This window comes from Berghia stephanieae, chromosome 2 (assembly GCF_034508935.2).
Source record: "Berghia stephanieae isolate SIO BIC M18660-M18661 chromosome 2, UCSD_Bste_1.3, whole genome shotgun sequence".
In the NCBI taxonomy this organism is placed as follows: domain Eukaryota; kingdom Metazoa; phylum Mollusca; class Gastropoda; order Nudibranchia; family Aeolidiidae; genus Berghia; species Berghia stephanieae.
Genome location: NC_088361.1, coordinates 121220888 through 121242403, shown reverse-complemented (window position 1 = coordinate 121242403; position 21516 = coordinate 121220888). Strand labels below are relative to the sequence as shown.

The following is a 21516-nucleotide window of genomic DNA, read 5'->3' as shown; positions in this document are numbered from 1 at the left end:
CATCGTCAAATTTACAATAGGTTTGATACTAAGAACTGTGTGTTTACTCCAAAAATTGGTGAAATTAGAAATAAATTTTAATTAATAGTGAGGCTATGTGGCCGACAGAACCGATCCCAGTTACTGTCTGTTATTCTATCTTTCGTCTTGCGCACAACAGTGATTACTTCGAACTAAATTATATCAATTAGACTTGAAGGAACGACATTAACATTATTCCACTCTTTGTTATTGTATTAAGGCAGTCATTTTGGTAATTAGTTCTCACTAAATTATATCAATCAGACTTTTAACGTTCAAGGTTACTCGTAGTTTTGTGTGACGGTACGTTATTTCCGACTGGTGGATGTTGTGAGCATTTTACCTAAACTCATAACATCAATAACCGTCCAAGATATTCGCATCATATGTAGCAATAGCTATAATAATCTAACTAGAGAGAGAGAGAGAGAGAGAGAGAGAGAGAGAGAGAGAGAGAGAGAGATAGATAGAAAGAGAGAGAAAGAGAGAAAAAATTACTTGCGCTATATATACCGCTTTATTCAATAAAGGTGCTCAAATCACTTTATAAGGGTCCTTGGCCAACATAAAAACATGTTAGACGAGACATGACTGTGTGTACCTCCCTGCCCACTATGGGAGGTCAGGAACCCCACCCAGTACTCGGGTGTAAAGTGAGAACCTGGCCAGTAACAACTTTGTCGCACTATCCACTTTAAATGGATAGAGATAAAAAAAAAAAAAAAAAAAAAAAAAAAAATAATTGAACAAGCATTGATAAAATTGAGTTTTAATAAAACATCAAGTATAATTGTGTATCATATAGGATAACTATAATATATATATATATATATATATATATATATATATATATATATATATATATATTTATGAGTGTTGGTGGGTACTTGTAGGTACGAAAGTGCTCGATAATGGTGGTTAGAGCTAATATATAATGCAAATTTTCACTCACATTTTATTGGCCGAGACGACTCGTCTCGGCCAATAAAATGTGAGTGAAAATTTGCATTATATATATATATATATATATATATATATATATATATATATATATATATATATATATATATATATATATATATATATATATATATATTAATATATATATATATATATATATTTATTTCACAATGCCAACATTTCTGCTAAAACTGAATTCTATTTTATTATGTTTATTCTACTCCCTTCGCTTTTACCTTTAGACAATCAGAATAGAAATGTAATGTCAATATTATTACAGTATTAAAACCTGTAAAACATTGAATGTGAAAGTCTGGCAAATAAAGAGGAAACAACCTAAACAAACAAAACAAAAAAGAAAAAACAAGAAAGAAAAGACAGAAAAAGAAAAACAAAGAAAGAAAACAATAAGAAAAGAACTCCACAACTACACCAAAGAAAAAAAAAAGAAAAAGAAAAAGAAAAACATGAAAAAAACCAAACAAAATGATATTATGTCTAATCAAAAAGCTTATTTAGTTTTGAGACTTTTACGGCACTGACTGACAACACATTTAGGTCATTTCAACGTTAGTAAAAATGAATAAAATGAGATTATCAAAAAAATTTTGATTTACAATGTAACAAAAGTACCCAAGACAAAGGAAGACAAAGGGCACTCGTTCGAGCTGGGGACAGAAGTAGATACCAAGAGCCTGCAATCAGTGTCCGTAATTTGAGCTCGCAAAGTTTTATCAAGACACAAGCACAGGATCTCACTAAAAGTAAAAGGAATAGGCTCAAAAGTTTCTAAAATATATTCAAAACAAAAACTATAACAGTACACAACAGAGAGATGATTTACAAGGGAAGAAAATATCATCTCCAAAAACGAATACAATACGGGATCAGGACAAAACCAAATAATCTCATTCCAAGACAAAGACAGAAAACAATACGGAAAAGGAATAGAGGGGGATAAAAGACACAACACAGCAACAGTAACCTCCCATCGATGACGGCAGGTCAAAAGACCCCACTCAATGAATCAGAAGCATGTATACATTTCTAAAATGAAACCCCAAAAGTCCTGTAGTTGAAGCTGAAATTAAATTTTATTTTTGTTTAGTCTCTTTTGTACACATATATGGATATTAATAGAATAAACTATATAATATGCACAGATATATATTCATTCGTCTTGAGGAAAACGTAGTGAATTACAGTCAGACTCGTAAAAAAATTACTGCTAAAAATAATGATGGTGCAAGAATCAGAATAGGTAAGAATCTACACTTTTTTTCTTTAGAAATATTTGAAAAAATAAGAAATGGTAAAAAGTAGGTGGTAATTTTAAAAATTTTAAATGACATGCATCTGTCAGCTATTTAAATAATTATTTATATATTTAAAACTCAACTTAAATACTGACGTTATATATTAAAAGTGGAAAAAATGTGATCAGTAAGAAATTAAAATGATAAAATCGAATTTCAGACATCATAAATAATTATTTGTAAAGGACTGAGATAATTTTAGTCAAATCAAAACAAAGAGAGACAATTATTCAGACCCATCCCTATTTTATTTGCTTGATATTTAGAGCTTGTTTTATCAGCTGTCACTTCAACATTTTTTTCTTTTCTTATCTTTTTTTTTTTTCCAATGGCTTTGATGGATTGTTTGTTTTCAGGACTTTTAAGACACTATGATTATGAAATAAAAAAGATGATGAATCGTCATCAAATACTTTTATGTTTAATGAAATTTTAGACGTTTTCAAAATTTCCATTTTCTTTTAACTTTACATTTAGTTAATTTTATTTAGAACTATCTGCCAGATTTCATAAAATTTCTCATATGTCAATAATAATAATAATAATAATAATAATAATAATAATAATATAATATAATAATAATAATAATAATAATAATAATAATAATAATAATAATAATAATACAAAACATTTATATTAGAGGATCAATAGGGTATGACTTCGATATATGTAGTTATATGTTTGATTTTGATTGTTTTTAAGGGCTTCCAGCGCTTGCAGTACAGTAAGGTCATGTAAAAAGGAAGAAAATGGGATAGTAAAAAGTTCTAAAATTACAATTAAAGTAATCCATAAAAAGGATGGCAAGGGGGAATTAGTTCAATTAGGGAACAGGTGTAGATTCCAAGAGCACACTATTAGTGTACTTAATTTGAGATCACCTAAATGAAATGTCTCATCCTGACAAAAGTACAGGTCCCAACTACGAGGAACACACTCAAATGTTTAAATTATCGTACATACGTAAAACAAAAATAATACAGTGCATAACAGAGAGATGATTTACAAGACAAAAATTATCATCTCCCAAAACTCTAACTATACATTTGACTGTTTCCCTCCCAGCTAGGGCCAGGACAAAACCAAGTAATCTCATGCTAAGACAAAGACAGAATGCATGTTGGAAAGCAGATAGAGAGGGATAGAAGACACCGTATGAGCCTCCTTGCTCACTATGGGAGGTCAGGAACCCCACTCAGTAGTTATATGTCATGATCTATGTGGTTAATTAAGTTGCAACTTTCCAATAATTATGACAGTTATTACTCTCTTTTTATTTATTAATGAAAACAGCAGAGCAGTGGGTGGCTCAGATGTCTGCATATTACAGTTCTATTTTCTCAAACAGGTGCTGGGTGAGCGGAGGCTTCATAATAACAATGCTAATTTGTTGTTTTCACATGCCAGCAACAAGCGAAATAAAATGTCTTCCAATCCTTTCACAGTTACAGTACAAGTTCAAGTACATTACCAATGCCTGATATTCCTGCACATTTCCATGATAAAGGGAATGCATGAAAATATATAATAATACTTACCATCAACTTCAATAAAAAGACACAGTCACATACATAGATACATACAAACACACACGCACACACATTTTGAGTATTCAAATTCTATGCGTCGTTGCATTTATTTTCCTTGTTAAAAGACTTTATTTCTTATCAAAGGAAAGAGGCAAGGGCCATTGGTCAGCTTAATGAACAGGTGCTAGCACCCATTGGTCAGAACTGACCAATAGTCTTCTCATTATGGGGTGGCTATTGGTCTGTAGGTTCTGAGCACAAGATAGGTAAATACTTTATCCAATTTTTTTTTTCCTACTGACATAAGAATCGCAAGCAGTGAAAAAAATCAGAAAAACAAAATAAATACAGTGGAGCTTGGTTATAACGAGAACTTCCATTCCAAGCATAAATTTTTGTTGTACCAGAGCTCTCGTTATAACTGATTTTCAAAGGAAAGAACCACATAATACTATTTTGACCCTTTAAATACAATGCTTATCCTTCAAAGTATTGTACTTGTACTCGTCATCTCATTCTTGTCCACTTCTTCAATGATGGAGACTTTAGTCTCAAAAGACAGTCTCTTTCTTTTTTTTAATTTTAGCTATCATATTGCTATTTAGGCTATTGTAGCACTGCCAATACCGATTGCTTCGCATGGCATGTGTGTGATTGTAATGTTTGTTGAAAAATAAACATGCATTTTTGTTTTTTATTTTAGATCGAGTTCTCATTATTCCCAGTCTCTGAATCGCTCTTGTTATAACTATGTAGTCTATTTACAATAGAGAAATAGTAGGGGGGAAAACGGAGTTTTGAAAAAGTCTTGTTATTGCCAAGCTCTCATTACTTAAAGCACCACTGTAAACATATCTCTATCACAGTTGTTGACTTTTTAAAAAAACAAGACGACAATGCAAAATCTTCATGAAAAGGACGTAACCACCTATACTAACACAAACATCTTGGCTTGATCTGCCATCCTCACCACAAAATGCTTTACTTTTGGCCAGGAAAGATTTCTACAGGATACATGGCGCTCGTGACATTATTATTCCTGGTCATTTCAGCTTTAATCAATCTGGTATTTGAAAATGCTTTTTAAAATGAAGAAAAATGAACAAAAGAGAAGAAAAAAAGGAGATTAAAAATGAAAACCAGCATTTTTGGCAGATTTTTGCAAAATTGAATGAAAAAGGCAAAAAATCGAAACAAAGAACTACTTGATAAAAAAGTTTAAGAAATTTCACAGCATTGTAAATCAGATCTAAAACATTTTCAATTTTGTTTAATTTCCTAATTTAAGTAATGACTCTTTGTTGTCAACGTATTATCAAGTCGATTACAGTTGGTTACCGTCTTGTTTTGTTTGGAAAGGGAATTGCATAACAAGGTACTATTTCCTCTAACGTTTTTGTATGTCCCAAGGAGTTCAAGGAAACCGTGCTGGAGTGTATATTCAAGCAGCAATCTGTGGTCGAATATCTGGTGGCATAGTGGTGCAGGTCTATTATGTGTTTCCTGGAAGTGTTCGGCCCATCTTGCTCTTTGGTTTGTATCTCCGGAAATAGGATTGCCGTTCTTGTCTTTAAATGACTGGCTGGAGATTTTTGTTTTTCCTGAGAATGCTCTGGTGATTTCGTAGAGCCTTTGCATGTTCCTTTGCCCTTGCTGCAGTTTCTGCTTCTGAGGTCAACTCCTCAATAAAGTTAATCTTGTCTTTTCTTGCACTCTTTTTCATTTGCCTGTTTTTTTCCCAATTAATGGTTTGGATTTCTTTCTTGTCCTTTTCACTTTGAGTTTGGTCCAATGGGAGCGATCTATATCCATGTTTTCGTCCAACCAAGTCATCAATCACATGATTTGTTGCTGTCCAACGATTGGATATTTCTTCAGAAATATAAACACACTGCTTTGTTTATGAAAGTTGTAAACATACCCATGTGTCAAGCAGAACAAAATGACAAATGGTGTGATATTTGAGATATTTCAAAAGCTGTGAACACTTTTCACTTTGTGGGTCATTTTGAGCACATATTCCAATGTGACCAATGACCTCGAGCACATGGAAATGTAATATAGATCATGCCCATTGGTCTCAACTTTTTCCAAGACAGAGACTGCCAAAGCCATAAAGCCCTCAAACAAGTCAAAGCTGCAGGGCCAGATGGAATTCCAACTGCTGCACTCAAAGCAGACATCCAGACATCAACTGACATGCTATACCCACTTCTGCACAAAATCTGGGAACAAGAGAGAGAGAGAGAGAGAGAGAGAGAGAGAGAGAGAGAGAGAGAGAGAGAGAGAGAGAGAGAGAGAGAGAGAGAGAGAGAGATAGAGAGAGAGATAGATAGATAGATAGAGAGAGAGAGAGAGAGAGAGAGAGAGAGAGAGAGAGAGAGAGAGAGAGAGAGAGAGAGAGAGAGAGAGAGCAAGCAAGTGTGCCGTAGCCTTTGTGAACTTATAGCCTGAAAATCAAGTCATAAATCAAGAGGACAATAACAAAAAAAATTTGATTACTGTGAGTTGTATTCAATACCTCAACCAATGAAATCATTTATTTCCTTGAGCACTACTAACAACAACTCATTTTTCACTATTTAAAACTTATGATCACCATCTTGTAATGTGTCATAAAATTTGTGATCAGTCTCAGGTATAGCCATCATAAGTGCTTGTTTGACCCGAAACAATCAGACCCTCAATGTATGAGTATTTATCATAATATTCTGACACACTAATAAAGGAAATGCATTGCGTCACCTGACAATGCCATGCTTATTTCTCAATCGCCCGTGACAAGCACCAATAGCCATGGACTCAGGCTATAGTTTTATGAAATGTACACGTGTGCATACAAGTGCCTTCTTCCCTCCATTCTTACCACTTCTCTCACATTGTACCATGTTATCCCGCATGTCATGTCATGTTGTATGGCGTGTTGGTGTGTGTGTGTGTGTGTGTTTTTTTGGTCTAAGCGAGTAACTCAGGAGAATTTTGCCAACAAAAAGGCATGAACCTACGAGATCAGGATGCGTTAACATTGAGGTCATATACTTGTACAGTAGGCTACATCACAGTTTGTGCTGCTTGTCTTAGAACCATGCTCACGTAATCATCAAAATATGGATTCAACGAATTTTCCCAGCTGCCCCATGTAATTAGTCAAATATGTGTTGCACTGTACCCTCATTCGTTTTGATATCTCAATATTTGATCTGGAAAAAATCATTGAAACATGCTGCCCAAAAGGTGAAATCTTGGTTGAAGTTTTTAAAAAAGTCAGCATTAAAGTTTTTGGAGAACAAAGCACAAAGTAACTTATTAGATGAAAAGAAGGCCAAATACAGTCTAAAATTAGAGATTCAACTGTTTTAGATGTTTTCTGAATATTAGATGGTAAATAAAGCAATAAAATAAATGCAGAGAAATTTCTTCTGGGTTTCAGTTTTAGCGAATTAGTCTAAATCATACCTTCTGCAAAGCACTCGAATTGGTCAAATATATGATTATTGAAATCTCAATTCAGTGATGGAGGGGTACCACCCTCCCATGACAATTCTATAGAAGGCCACTTGGTTTGCAGGCATAGTTTTATCGGACTCGTATCAGTAATAAACTGAGTCTCTATCTCATCCACGACGGTGGCTTTACACTCCAGAAAATGCTTGCCATTAACACACGACTGAGGCAGTCCATTGTAATGATACAGAACAAATTTTGTTGGTTGTTCTGTTGGCTGTGCTGGAAAAAACTCTTCCATGAAACTAGAACGTGTGATAATACCAAATTCTTCTGAGTCCAATTTAGTTGCCATTATGTCAACATACTCTTTTTCAGCTACTAAGTCTAAAGCTGCCATTAGATCTCCTAGTAAAGAGGTAGCTATAAATCCGTTGCCCTCTGGGTCAAATCGAGCAAAAATAGAATTGGCAGCAATTTCTGGGCTGTCTTTAATGATGAGGCTCGACTTTGATGAAAACAATAAAGTCAAATGAGTTTCACTTCCGAGAACCCAAACAGGACATTCAGGATTTTTTAGGTACCATCCAACCTCACAATATCGCATCTGTTCTAGAAGAGTGAGAAAACCAATTGAAGACTGTTTTTGAATTCCTCTCAGTTTGAGACCATCAATTTCTTTATCATTGTCCCAAACATTGGAGCTGGCTCTAGATGTCAAGAGTAAATTGATCAAACTTTGGCTGAAAAAAAAATAAATAAAAGGTATATTTAAAAAACTGATACATCATCAAAAGTAAAATGGTCTTACCTTTAGTAGTCTTAAGATTGAGCTGGGCAACACATATTCTATTAGACATTTCCTATGCCTTGAATGGAAATTTGCTAAAAGTGTTGTTAATAATAAAACAACTTCCATAATAAGGAGGACTGTTTGGAAAGCACAAAAGTCTAAATCTGTTTAGATTGTTGTCGGCACCATTTTTTATTTGTTTCCTGAATATACAACAGATCTATTGTATTTTACACAATCATTTATGAGTTGTACCTTTCGAATATTACTGTTCAAAGATCTAACATTTAAAGTAGCAATGTTTATATTTAATGTAGTATCCATTCACTAAAAAATAAGAAAAGCTTTAGACAAAATACACTGAGCTAAAGCTCAGTAACAGTATCAACAGGTGTCAGCCATGTTGACTCCCATATGAGCCGCATCCAAAATATTTAGGGGTGACGTTGGATCGCAGCCTTACCTATCGGGTGCACCTCGAAGGGGTTGCCCGGAAGATAGAGAAATGCAACAGTCTTCTGAGGAAGCTGGCGGGATCGACTTGGGGCGCTAGCCAAGCGCTCCTGAGACGTCCGCCCTGGCACTATGCTATTCTACCGTGGAGTATTGCGCTCCAGTGTGGGGTAGAAGCAGAACCGTTGAGAAGGTGGATGTAAAACTTCGCAAGTCGATGCACATAGTGTCAGGAACGCTGGCAACAACCCCTAGAGAATGGGGCCCGATAATGGCAGCGATCCAACCCCCTGATGTCCGGAGGGAGAAGATGACGGGAAACTGGTGAGTAAGATCTAAGAGAGAGGGAATGGGGATACCCCTCTGAAGCGCATAATGAACGGCACCCCCGTTTCAAGCCGAAATAAGTCCCGGCAACCCTTGTACGAAGAATCTCTGACTATGAACAGAGCTGCACATACGAGATGGAAGTCGGTTTGGACGAATTCAATCCCTCGCGGGGGCGGGGACGTACACTCCTCTAAGCTTGGTGAGAAGTTGCCAGGCTTTGATACCAGTAAGAGGAGACACTGGGTAGCTGCGAATCGGCCTCGGTCGAGGAGCTTCCTAACGGCAAGTGTGCTTCATCGGTGGGGTCTTTCTACCTGTACATCATGTACCCGCTGTGGGCAAGAACCTGAGACGGCAGAGCATCTAGTCGAATCGTGTGTTGTGATGGTGCACGAATGCAGACTGGACTTTGCTGATTGGGTCGATCGTCATAACATAGTAGTGTGAAAACCATAAGAGGCTGCTGCTGCCATGTTGACCGGATGCGAACTGAGATTGCCAAATAAAGCGAAGATAGATCTAAAACTTTGACATTACAGATTGCCTCCTAATCTTTGGACTGAGATGCTCTGACAGCTTCTCTGATTTGTTGAGTAAGTTCTTTCCACTGATGGATCGAAAATGCAGTCATTAAAATAAATAGACCTGTAAATGAGCTCTATAAAAATTGACTGAGACTGAAATGAAACTGAACCTCACGGAAACTCTTCGTATCGTATCAGAAAAATCCAAAGAATCGAGATGAATAGTAAACAGCAAGCTCACTTGAGCAAAATAATGGCAGAAAACTAATTTACGTGGGAATTAATCAGGCTACTTACAATTGTTTCTTATAATTAGGTATCACATCAGTGAAGAAACGGCAGTTTGTTTACAACGTGAGGCAATTGAGATCTGCTTGTAACAATCATTTAACTTTCGATTTGAAGGTGTCTTCATAACGCACTTCCGGCTTTTGCATTAAACTTTTTCATACTTTTAGGTTCTACCAAGTAAATGTGGTCAATTTTGGCTTAAACGAAACAGTGAAATTTATCACTCGGCGGCTCAGTTAAAATTGGCTACCATTGGGATCACGACAGGTTTGGAAAGTGAAAAGAAAATTTCACGAAGGCTGTGTGAAAATACACTTGGGGTGTGTTCAGACACGGCAATTCTAAGAAGCTCGCTTAGCCTTGGCAATATATCTATCGTAAATATAAATGGCCCTTGAGCTATGCGTAGCGCTGTGGAACATTCCTAATTACTTCACGGTCATTCGACTACGATTCATGAATTCTTTCTTTCTTCTTCATTTCTTTCTTTCCTTTTTAAAAATATTTGAATTTGACGAATTGACTGATTTCAGTTAATTGACTGAGAATTTACAGGTCTAAATAAAGCATCATATTGCATTTACCTGCGTTTTTCTCCCAAACTGAGATTCAATGGATTTTTTTTATTATTAGTCATCAACGTCAGTGATTTTGTTTTTTTATAATCTCCTGAATTTAATAACTAAAAACCAGAAGCTCCAGAAATGTCCAGCCAACTTTGTTAACTCCTGTTCTACAGTGGAGGAATAAAAATCACCACAAGACAAGGTAATATCACTTCAAAAATAAAAACAAATTGTTGAAAATACCATATGAGACAATTCACACCAAAATAAAATATAACTGACCTTCCATGGCCATAGGTACTGTCAATCAAAGGTTCTGAGGGATCCTCCACTTCATTCTTTATTTGCTCTACACCCTGAAAGAAATTAATAAGAAATGAAATGGCAAGTATAGATATATTTTTTTACAAATATTTTTTAAATAAAAAAATAAAACAAACAAAAATAATTTTAAAAAACAAAACACTTTTTTTTGCACTTAACCTTCAGTGACAAAGTTGAATTTCTTTCAAAAACTATAATGATTCCCATTATCAACAGAGCTGTCAACTATACACATTGACAGAATCATAAAGCTGAAAAGGCAGATTCAAAAATAAACTATTGATTTGCACCAGTTAATTTCAATGATAATGCTTATGGAAAAATTTGAAACTATATCACACATCAAAAATGTATATTTGTTTGTCAGAGAACTTGAAAATAACTACAATGGAGAAATGACAGTCAACATTTATATAGAGGAGTGTTAAAAGTTTGGACACTAAAGCTATATAATTTGAACTCCTACTATAAAGCCTATTTCAACAGCTGTAGCATTTTAAGCCATCTGTACTGTTAAAAGATTTGTTTGAGGCCATTTTACCTTAGTTAAAAGAATTGAGTAGAGGTACAATAAAACACCAAATGGAGATTGGAGAGAGGAAAGTGATGAACTAAGCACTGCTCTAGCATCTGCGATTGTTGAACACTTATGGATGCTGAAAATAGATATTAAAAGAGAAAATCATATATTTTTGCTTAAATTCTTAGGCTGTATCAAGTTTCAAAGTTGACTTGCTCCCTTAATAAACATTAATATAATCAAAATAAACATCTGAAGATTAATCAGTCAGTTTGTCAAAAGACTTCCTAAAATGTCAGTATTAAGTCAAATATTTTTTTCTTAGAAACTATAGAGAAGTTTTTTGCCACCAAAAGTGACACTACAGAGTATGCCTACGATGCTAACGTTTTTTAAAACAACATATTCAATAGAATAACTGGGATATCAGTGATTCCTGTTGAAAAGTGGCACACATTTTCATGCAATAAAAAAATATATTATTCTATCATACAGTAATCGATATAAGAAAAGGCCATGATACACATTAGCAACCATGGCATCTAGGTTCCCAAAACCCAAGAAGTTGCCCAAATTAAGAAAGTTTTTTTTTTTAAAAAAAGCATGTGATCAGTTATGTCTAGGACTTACGTTAAACTGGAGTGAAAAATAATCTCGTTCAGATCATCTGAAGACTGATTAGCCATGCTTGTATTTTGTTGAGGATTCATTTCATCTGTTGATTCATTTGTGCTGCCAGCGTTGATGGGTGACTGACAACCAACAAAAACAAACTCTTCACTACCTGTCATTTGATTTAGAATATCTAACAGGGCCTCCAGAAGTAAATCTTTGGCTTTTTCCGCTGAAAATAAAAGGAGAACAAAGTTTTAAAGACAATTTCTGCTGAGCAGTCATTACATTCCTGTTTTTTTATTATCTTAAAAAACAATGTGAAATTGAATGTAAGCTTCAATCTAATACAAGAAAACAGATAATGTGGACGTTTATCAACAAAACAGGATGAATGAATCACTACAGACGAATGAGATAATGTGATAATGGCATTGTTAAGGTGAATAAACAAAAACGTTGATGGGCAGGAAATAGTATGCTCTTTTGTAAGGAAGCATGAATTAAAATAGAACAATAGATATTTATAAAAGGTGCGCAATTAATTAAGTCAAACAAGGAGAAGCAGGGAGGAACTGTGTAGTGCAGTATAGAAAGTGAAATAAAATAAAGTGTAGCCTATTGTTAGAAAATAAATACAATGGAATTGGAAATAAATACAAAATGTAAGGGATGTGGGCATTACTACAATCATAAGTGGCAGTAGCAGCAGCGGAAGCAACAGTAGTACTTTTAGTGGTAATAGTAGTAGTAGTCATAGTAGTCTTGATTCTAGTATGTAATTGAAGAAGAGACGATGGATGCCCATATGAATGATTCTATCAAATAAAATCTCTCTGAATTCTGTCCTGTCACATTTCTGACTTTGCCCTACTGTCAAAACTCTCTTCCTACTGTTTAAGCTTATTAAGAAAATATGAAAAAAATGTTCACATCTTAATTTTCAAAGTAAAACCTTAGTCTTCATATATTGCTGCCAGTTACACTTACACATAAGAGTTAACAAAGTTTTGGGATCCTCATTGGGACAATGAGAAAGAGCAGCTTTGACCATGAACGCTTGCACAGGAACCAGAATAGCGCATGGTCCACCATGGTATTGTATTAAAGCTGTTGGTGACGAATCACTGAAAATAAATCCTGAGGAAGGTTGGAAAATATAAGAATAAGCAGTTCAAAACAAAAATATCTTTTTGAATTAACAACTGAGAGTATAATAATTCAATACCTAACAACTAGTACAATTGCGACTACTACTGCTACTAGTCTATGGTCGTGGTGGTAATAATTCGCTGTGATTATCCCCAGACACATGTCTGGGAATAATGAAAATTCGTTATCCCCAGACACCTGTCTGGGGATAAACAAATTTCGATATCCCCAGACAGATATTTGAAACTCAGCTCTTTTAAACGATTATCCACAGTCCAGAATATGGAATGTTTCCGAATGCACATAGAAATAAGGAAAGTTAATAAAATATCTATAAAAACATAAAATTAACCAACATTAAATCAGTTGTTACTACATATACACAATATGCATCGAATCCTGGTTCCACAACTTTTTATTTTTTTATTTTTTAAATTCCGTCTTCTTTTTACAGAACATTGCAAGGGATAAATGTCCCATCCATCCTCCCCCCCCCCCCCCCCCCAACCAGACAGGTGTCTGGGGATAATGACAGCCGTAATAATTAATGATGAAGATGATGATGATGATATTAATAATAATGATAATAATAATAATAATAATAATAATAATAATAATAATAATAATAATAATAATAATAATAATAATAATAATAATAATAATAATAGTAATATGAGGCAATATCGACAACCAGAGAAAGACCCTAAAATCCGGTGGTTACGCTAAAATTATTTGCTTTCATTTACTTTGTTTGTAATAACTTAAATATATTCAACATTTTATATTTAGATAAAAAGTAATGAGACCTAATGGGTTTATAAAAGGCATTCAACAGTACATTAAGTAGAATCTTGTCTGTTTTTTAATCTTTTAAACCAGGACTTGAAATGGTAAAAATTTTACACACAATCATTCAATCATTGAGAAAGGATCACACTTCATTATGATACAAAAGTAGACCAGCTAGTAAAAGACGGTTGTATTGTCTTGTTGTTGAATAATATGGCTGATGAGAATAATAAATACATGGGAGGACGAGTGTTCCCCATTCTCGTGTTTTTTAAATTAAAACTAGTCTAGACTAAGAAAGTTCCATTAATTTCAAAAGTCAAAAGCCGCCGAGACAGAACTTACTTTTAACTCCTTCTCAAAGAATACTCTTACTTTGGTTGGTAAAATAATGACTGCTCGACTGGTCTCAGTCTTATTTTTTTCAGATATGTTTACCAACATTTTAAACATTTACATAATCTTACCTTGGGACCAACGAGAGAAAACATCTTGTTTTAATTCAGAATTTCCCCAAAGGCACCGTTTCAAACTGATCACAACCTGAGAGTCAAGCTTGACGAAATCCATAGTTATGATAACAATGAAATCTTTATTTGAGAGGTTGCAGGAAATAATGTGAGACTACTAAATTCAATCTAAGCATCTTAATAAACGACTTGAGATTTTCGTCTTGTATTTTAAATTTTAATACATTTGCTCGATGTTTATGAAGACAGCAGAATGTTATTTGATTGATTGTTAAAATCGACCTTTTATGTTTGTAGTTGAGCACTAAAAAATGGATATGTAAACAAAGCGATTGAATAGAAGTACGAAGAATATAATTACTACAAAAATGGTTTTCAATGCGTTGCCTCAAACTTGCGCTTTTTATATAGCGCAATATCCATTGAACCTGCTCAAAGCGCTTTACATGGGGTCCCTAGCCAACCACAAGACTCTAACAGGTAGGACAAGACAAAACGAAGTTACAGTTTACCGACAGAGACAACGCTGTTGACGACCAAGTACACATTTTACACCTGAGTACTGTGAAAGAAAGTAGGCAAGGAACCTTTTCCAAGGACTCAACTAAGCGCCGCTCAGAGCAGGACGCGAACACAAGACGCCCCCCCCCCCCATCCGAAGGCGGTGCCATACACAGAGTAGTCCTGTGCAATCTGTAGTGTCATACTACGGTACCACATGGCCGCACAAACTTCAACTTTCTTACACTGACAAAACGCTTTTTACATTTTGGACGGTTTTGTGCGGCTATACGGTCTAGCGTTATGACTCGCTTTCGGATCGGAAGGTCCTGGGTTCGAGCCTCGCTCGGCGCATATTTGAGTCCTTGGAAAAAGCTCTTTAATAATAATAATAATAATAATAATAATAATAATAATAATAATAGATCTTTATTGTCCATAAATATGGCAATTTGTCATTTAGTTACACTTGTTATAATGTTAAACGATAACTAAGATTGAACAGATATTTCACTCCTACTTATTTTCTCTCTCTCTCCCCTCTCTCTCTCTCTCTCTCTCTCTCTCTCTCTCTCTCTCTCTCTCTCTCTCTCTCTCTCTCTCTCTCTCTTTCTTTCTTTCACACGTGCGATATACACAACATAAACATATTCATTTCGTTTTCAATTTGTTACGATTGTGGCAATTCGACACCAAAAATTATCATCATTATCAATTGGTCAGTTAATCTTACATTAAATAAATTAATCAGTTAATCAGTCAACGAATCAATCCTTGGTTTTTCTGTACCATATGAAATATTCAAAATTTTTATTGCTGATGGAACGAACGTTGATTTATACTTGTTAGTTCTACATTTAATCTGACAAAACCTTCTCCCAGATGGTAAAAGACTAAATTCATGGTATAAAATATGTTTTTTATTGTTGGTAATTGAGAATGCTTTCCTTTCTATTGCTTTTCCATGAATTCTTTCTACTCCATCAAGAGGATGGTTTATTATTTTTGATGCCTCTTTGATAGATTTTGAAATTTTTGATTTATCTTTAAGTCGGCATCCTCCAAACCATATGGTGCAGCCAAACGCAATTACACTTTTAATCAATGAGTCATAAACTCTTAACATAGTTTTCTTCCTTACTTGAAATGTTCTCAATTTCCTTAGGATGTATAATCTTTGGGCAACTTTCTTAGATATTATATTAATATGTTGAGAGAAATTGAGGGAACTATCAATGGTTATTCCTAAATATTTAAAATAGTCAACTATCTCAACATCATCTTTACCGATCGCCACACACTTTAAGTCGTTTTTATTTTTTACACCAAACACCTGTTCTTTACTCATATTCTCTCACCGTACTCAGGTGTAAAATGAGAACCTGGCCTTGAACGGCGTTGTCTCTGTCGGAAAAAAATTGTAATATCACCTAACAGGTGTCATGTCTCGTTCTACGTTACATGTTGCTGTTGGTCAGGGACCCTTGTAAAGCGCTTTCAGAACGTTCAGTGGATATTGCTCTATAAAAGCTCAAGTTTTTTTGACAGAAAATTTTGACCACGTCAATTGATTTAAATGACCCTCAGCTTACAAATTTTCTAATGCATACTAGCCTAACACTTACTTCATACGCATAAGACCGAGATAGATCCCGAGCATGGACTTAAAGGAAATGACTCAAAACAAAGTGGAAGTGGTTCTCTTTTCGTTTGTTAAAATACGATGACTTCCGCCATGCGCAGAGACATTTCCATTTTAATGGAGTATTGTGTCTAAATCTCAAGAGTTTACCTTAGACTTATATACCTCTTAACTCTTAATTCTCTATAAAATACTCTCCGACTTCTTTGTGATTTTTGCAATAATAAGAGTTGCTATGATATACATCTTTATCTCATTGATAATGGTTAACTTTAGGCTTATGGAATTCACATTACTTTACCCTTTTAAACGCTAAATTAGTTTAAAACTAGATTTTAAATTTCCATACTAAGGCAATCGTTCCCCTGTGGAACGATGAACGCCCCCCCCCCCCACCCCCTTTTAACGCAGACTTTTAACCAATTCAACTTCTAAAGTTTAACTTTAAACTTATATGTATTTATGATATGTATGATTTTTGCAAATAATAATTGTCACAACAAAATATTTTTTGGTTTCGAAATAACAAAGTATTTATTTTATGGCAAATAAAAATGTGCTGTTTACAGTCAACAGTTGCGAAGTTACTTCCGGCATTTAACAGGCTGCTGGTTAAGAGCGTTCACTGCTCCATTCCATGGGGCAAATAGAAATTCTACACACCCTGCTGGACGGAGGAGTTGGAAAAGCTGTACAAGGAGTACCAGCAGACCCAGTCCCAGGATATAGCCAATAGACTACTTCAATCTCTGGCAGAAGGAAGGAAGAAACAGTTGCAAGAGACTGTGGAAAGTCTCTATTTTACACACTAGCTGCCACATCTGGCGACTGATAAAGTAATTGGATCCTGACGGGAATTTCGCGACAGCTGCACCAGAGTGCGAGGCAGACACAATTGCCAAGAATATAAAAAACCGCAGGAAACAGGTCCTGAATCAGTCTTTTGAGCGTGGTGTCCACAAGGCATACCATACGATTTTGGACTCACCACCTGCAGAGAAGTCGGATTGGACATCCCCATTCAGTCCCCGAGAAGTGGGTGCAGCCTTTAGTGAAGTAAAGAATGGCAAAGCAGCAGGGATAGACGGCATATATCCCGATATGGTGATGCATCTGGACCCCAGGGCACAGGCCTGGATGGCAGAAGCAATGTCTGACATCGTTGCAAAAAGTTGCCATCCTGAAGCCAGGGAAACTGGCAAAGGAAGCCGACAGTTACAGACCCATATCACTTCTGAGCTGCTTGTACAAACTTTTGGAGCATGTTCTATTGAACCGATGGGGGCTGGTTCTAGATGCTGCCCTGCCAGCCGAGCAGGTAGGCTTCAGGGAAGGGAGGTGCATCACGGAGCATGTCATTGCCCTTACAGAGCATATTGAGGCAGTGTTTGAAAGAAATCAGCAAACTGGTGCTGTATTTATAGACCTATCAGCAGTATGGGATATGGTCTGGTGCAAAGGGTTAATGCTCAAACTTGCAAAGATCATAAGGTGCAAAAAAGACCTTGAAGTTGTTCTCTTCAATCTTAGGGAATAGACAATTCCACCTCGCCCTGGGAGACACTACAAGTAAAGTCAGGAAACTGATGAATGGGGTCCCTCAGGGATTTGTTCTGGCACCAATGTTGTTTACTGTCTATATTAGCGACATGCCGAACACTTCCTCTCTGAGGCTGGGATACACGGACTGGGTGCTCGTTACTCAAAGTAAAGTGTGGACCCGTCTCGAAAGCGTACTTAGGACGTCACCAGACTCAATTCCTACTTTGACAAGTGGTACACTTTGAAAACCGTGGCCATTATATTTCACCTATGCAGTGACCTATGCATACCCGTAAACTGAACGGTCGACGGGGACCAGCTTCTTCTATATGAGCCAAATCCGAAATACCTGTGGGTTACATTAGACTGCCTTGCAGATCGGATGCATCTCGAAGGAGTTGCCCGGAAGATTGAGAAATGCAACAGTCTTCTGAGGAAGCTGGCGGGATCAACTTGAGATGGAAAGAACCCACTTTCGGTATGACACAGTAATAACAGCTGATCAACCCATCGAAAACTCCTCTTCGTTGGCTCTCCTGACATTTAGATCCATGGTCCCAGTGATTTTTTTGTGACACCCTCCCCATCACCACTTAGCAGTGATGGGGTAGACTACCATCTCATCGAAAGTGTAGCAAGCTATTGTCTGTTTCACACTACAATCACCTGGATAAAGTCTGGCTCCATGGGTCTAATGGCTCTGAAGGACGACTTCTACTTCTACTACCTCTGCTACTACTACTATTACTGCTACTACTACTTCTTCTACTACTACTACTACTACTACTACTACTACTACTACTACTACTACTACTACTACTACTACTACTACTACTACTACTACACTACTACTACTACTACTACTACTACTACTACTACTACTACTACTACTACTACTACTACGATATCATTATCATACTATGTGTCACTTCTGACACGCATCTCCAACACTAATTTGCAAGATCAAGAATTTGAGATTGTGATTTGACCAAGTCTTTATCTCTACATAACAGAGATCAAAGAGCAATCCTTGTAGCAATTTGAACGCATTTAAAAGTTCCACAGTGACACTGCTACAAAATCTCTACCAAAATGGACAATCAGATAGTTATAAAATAATCATTTATAATATAAACCTAACATCAACACAACAAATATGACAGAGAGATGATTTACAAAGAAAATTTTTTAAAAAATAAAAAATAACTTGAGGTTTTATATAGTGCAATATCCACTAAACATGCTCAAAGCGCTTTACAAAAGACCAATAGCAACACGTAACATTGAACGATACATGACACCTGTTAGGCTATATTACAATGTTTTCCGAAAGAGACAACGCTTTTAACGGCCAGTTACACATTTTACACCTGAGTGCAGTGAGAGTATGTGAGTAAATAGCCTTTTCCAAGGACTCAACTATGAGCCAAGAGATGCTCAAACCCTGGATCTTCCGATCCAAAAGTGAGTGTCATACCACAAGACCACATAGTCGCACACATATAATATACCTTTTATGTCAACTCTCACAAAAAAGATAAGTCCAATTGTTCTCGTCTCAGAAAAAGATTACAGAGAGAGTCCTGGCAAAATCAAATGACCCCACTCCAGAACAAGGACATAAAGCCATGTGATTTAGAGTGATAGAAGATATAGTAAGGCATTGGACTGATGAAGACACCATCGGTTAGGGATTCTATGCCCCCCACCCTAACATAACCATTGTGTTTCCTTTTGTGGCTGTTTTAGGTCATATCATCACCAGCAACAGAAAAACCTCAAAAATAAAAGATCAAGACTTAAAAAGCTTCAAAGAGAAAACAAAAAAGGGGGCTAGTTCAAACAAATAACTAAACAGCATTCCATCTGTGACTGTGTGTCTAATCTGTGTATCCAGTTTGAGATCACCCATAAAGTCTCACCTTGATACGACTACAGGTTCCCACCAAGAGTTATACATTGCATATCAATATGCAAATTTAAAAAAATATCACCATAAAAAAAATAAGTTTAATCCATCCGTCTCAGAAGACTTCAGAAAGGGCCTTGAAGAAACCAGATGGTCTCATTCCAGAACAAAGTAGCAAAATCACAAAGAAAAGACGATATGATAAAATATGGGGATAGAGGAGATAGTAAGGAGCTGAACCGATGAAGAACCCACCAGCCCAGAGACAACCAATGTCTCCACGCCCTCAGAGCTATATATTCCACCTAGCTATATTCCACCACAAAGTTTCACAGAAGTGTGTAACATAGCAAAAACATAAGAAATAAACAGTGACAAGTTATCAGCAGATTTATTTTTTATTGTCAACTGAATTCATTTTCAACAGTGATTGCATATAATTTGAATCATAGTAGTAGTAGTTTTATTTTTCGATAAAAGGCACTAAAACCAAAAGTGATCCATCACTTCAAAACAGTATTATGTCGGGGTGGTTTGGATGCTAAAATTTGAATTTACAGTCCTAAGTATGAAACTTGGGTTAAATTCATGTGTTTCATGTTAATTTCACTTCAAAATCATTTATTAGTGAATGGTTCACCATGACATAATACTTGTTTGAGAAGGCTGATTACAAATAATAGCGCACACACACACATACATATTTATAAATAAATTACAATATTTTTACAGTATTCATCTGCATTGACATAATTAAAATATCCAAAATGTTCATCTCCACTCAAACTTTACGGCTGTATTTAGGGATTTGGCTCTTTGCCAAAAAAAACCCTCCAATACAGAACAAATAAAAAGCCTGAATATTTTTTGAGTAAAGACTATGTGAAAATATTATGCACAAAACTTCTCTTGTTTGTTTGTTTTTAAGGGTTTTACGGCGCTTGCAACACATTTAGGTCATATCAGCGCCAGTAAAAAGGAAGAAAATGGGATAGTAAAAAGTTCTAGAATTACAATTAAAGAACACAAGAAAATTTAAGACGAAGGGGAATTGTACAAATAAGGAATTGGTGTAGATTCCAAGAGCATACCATCAATGTACTTAGTTTGAGATCACCTAAAAGTCTCATCCAGATACGAACACAGGCTCTACTAAGAGGAATACACTCAAATGCTTACAATATAAATTCAAAATAACAAATATAATAATACATAACAGAGAGATGATTTACAAGGAAAAAAATATCATCTCCTAAAACTATAACTACATTCGACTGTTTTCCTCCCAGCCAAGGTCTCCTGTCAGAGTCATGACAAAACTAAGTAATCTCATTCCAAGACAAAGACAGAAAGCAATTGGAAAACATGAATAGGGGTATAGAAGACAAAGCAAGTACCTCTCTGCCCACTATGGGAGAAAGCTTCTCTTAATCATAAAAAAAGGATAAATATCCACCTAACTTGCCCATAACTGTTGTCTTTAAACTACTAATGCTTTCATCTTTAAAAAAAAAAAATCAACTCACCAATACTGACCAAGGTCTCTCATCACTGCTATATTTATTTGGTCTGCATTGATTTAAACGATCTCCTTTTCACTTCAGACCCTCAACCTCCTCCTGTCGTGTTAGATCAGCTAAATCTTCTTGTGAGAAGATGGAAGCTTCATATTTTGCCCCAGCGGCTTTTTTATGTGGCTCTGCTCCTTGGTGCCTGCATGTTATGCCAAGTGCCTAAATCCATTGGCTTGATGATATACCCTGTGGAAATGTTGGATGGGTTATTCCCACCCAACAAGGAGGTCAATTTTTACTTTTTGATGTGCTTC

General features: G+C 35.7%; 1 protein-coding gene across 2 annotated transcripts; it reads right to left on the bottom strand.

Moving 5' to 3' along the window:
- Window positions 1-4510: 4510 nt before the first annotated feature.
- On the bottom strand, window positions 4511-14407 carry LOC144966457 (ubiquitin carboxyl-terminal hydrolase MINDY-3-like). Of its 2 annotated transcripts, XM_078903003.1 has the most exons (7): window positions 14092-14383; window positions 12674-12823; window positions 11702-11915; window positions 11093-11207; window positions 10510-10583; window positions 7283-8013; window positions 4822-4905 (listed from the first exon to the last, which is right to left on the bottom strand). In XM_078903003.1, exons 1-6 carry the CDS (start codon window positions 14192-14194, stop codon window positions 7329-7331), a joined length of 1341 nt encoding a protein of 446 aa, XP_078759129.1. In that variant the 5' UTR covers window positions 14195-14383; the 3' UTR covers window positions 4822-4905; window positions 7283-7328. The 2 variants fall into 2 exon arrangements, with proteins under 2 accessions (XP_078759128.1, XP_078759129.1); XM_078903002.1 differs by having other exon boundaries at window positions 4511-8013; window positions 14092-14407.
- Between the last annotated feature and the right edge of the window lie 7109 nt (window positions 14408-21516).

Coding starts and splice junctions, on each gene's coding strand:
- LOC144966457 (XM_078903002.1), bottom strand. CDS start 14,194: ATGGATTTCGTCAAGCTTGACTCTCAGGTTGTGATCAGTTTGAAACGG. Junction 12,824..14,091: donor TTTCTCTCGTTGGTCCCAAG/GTAAGATTATGT, acceptor AACCTTCCTCAG/GATTTATTTTCAGTGATTCG. Junction 8,014..10,509: donor AGTACCTATGGCCATGGAAG/GTCAGTTATATT, acceptor TTTTTTTTTCAG/CCAAAGTTTGATCAATTTAC.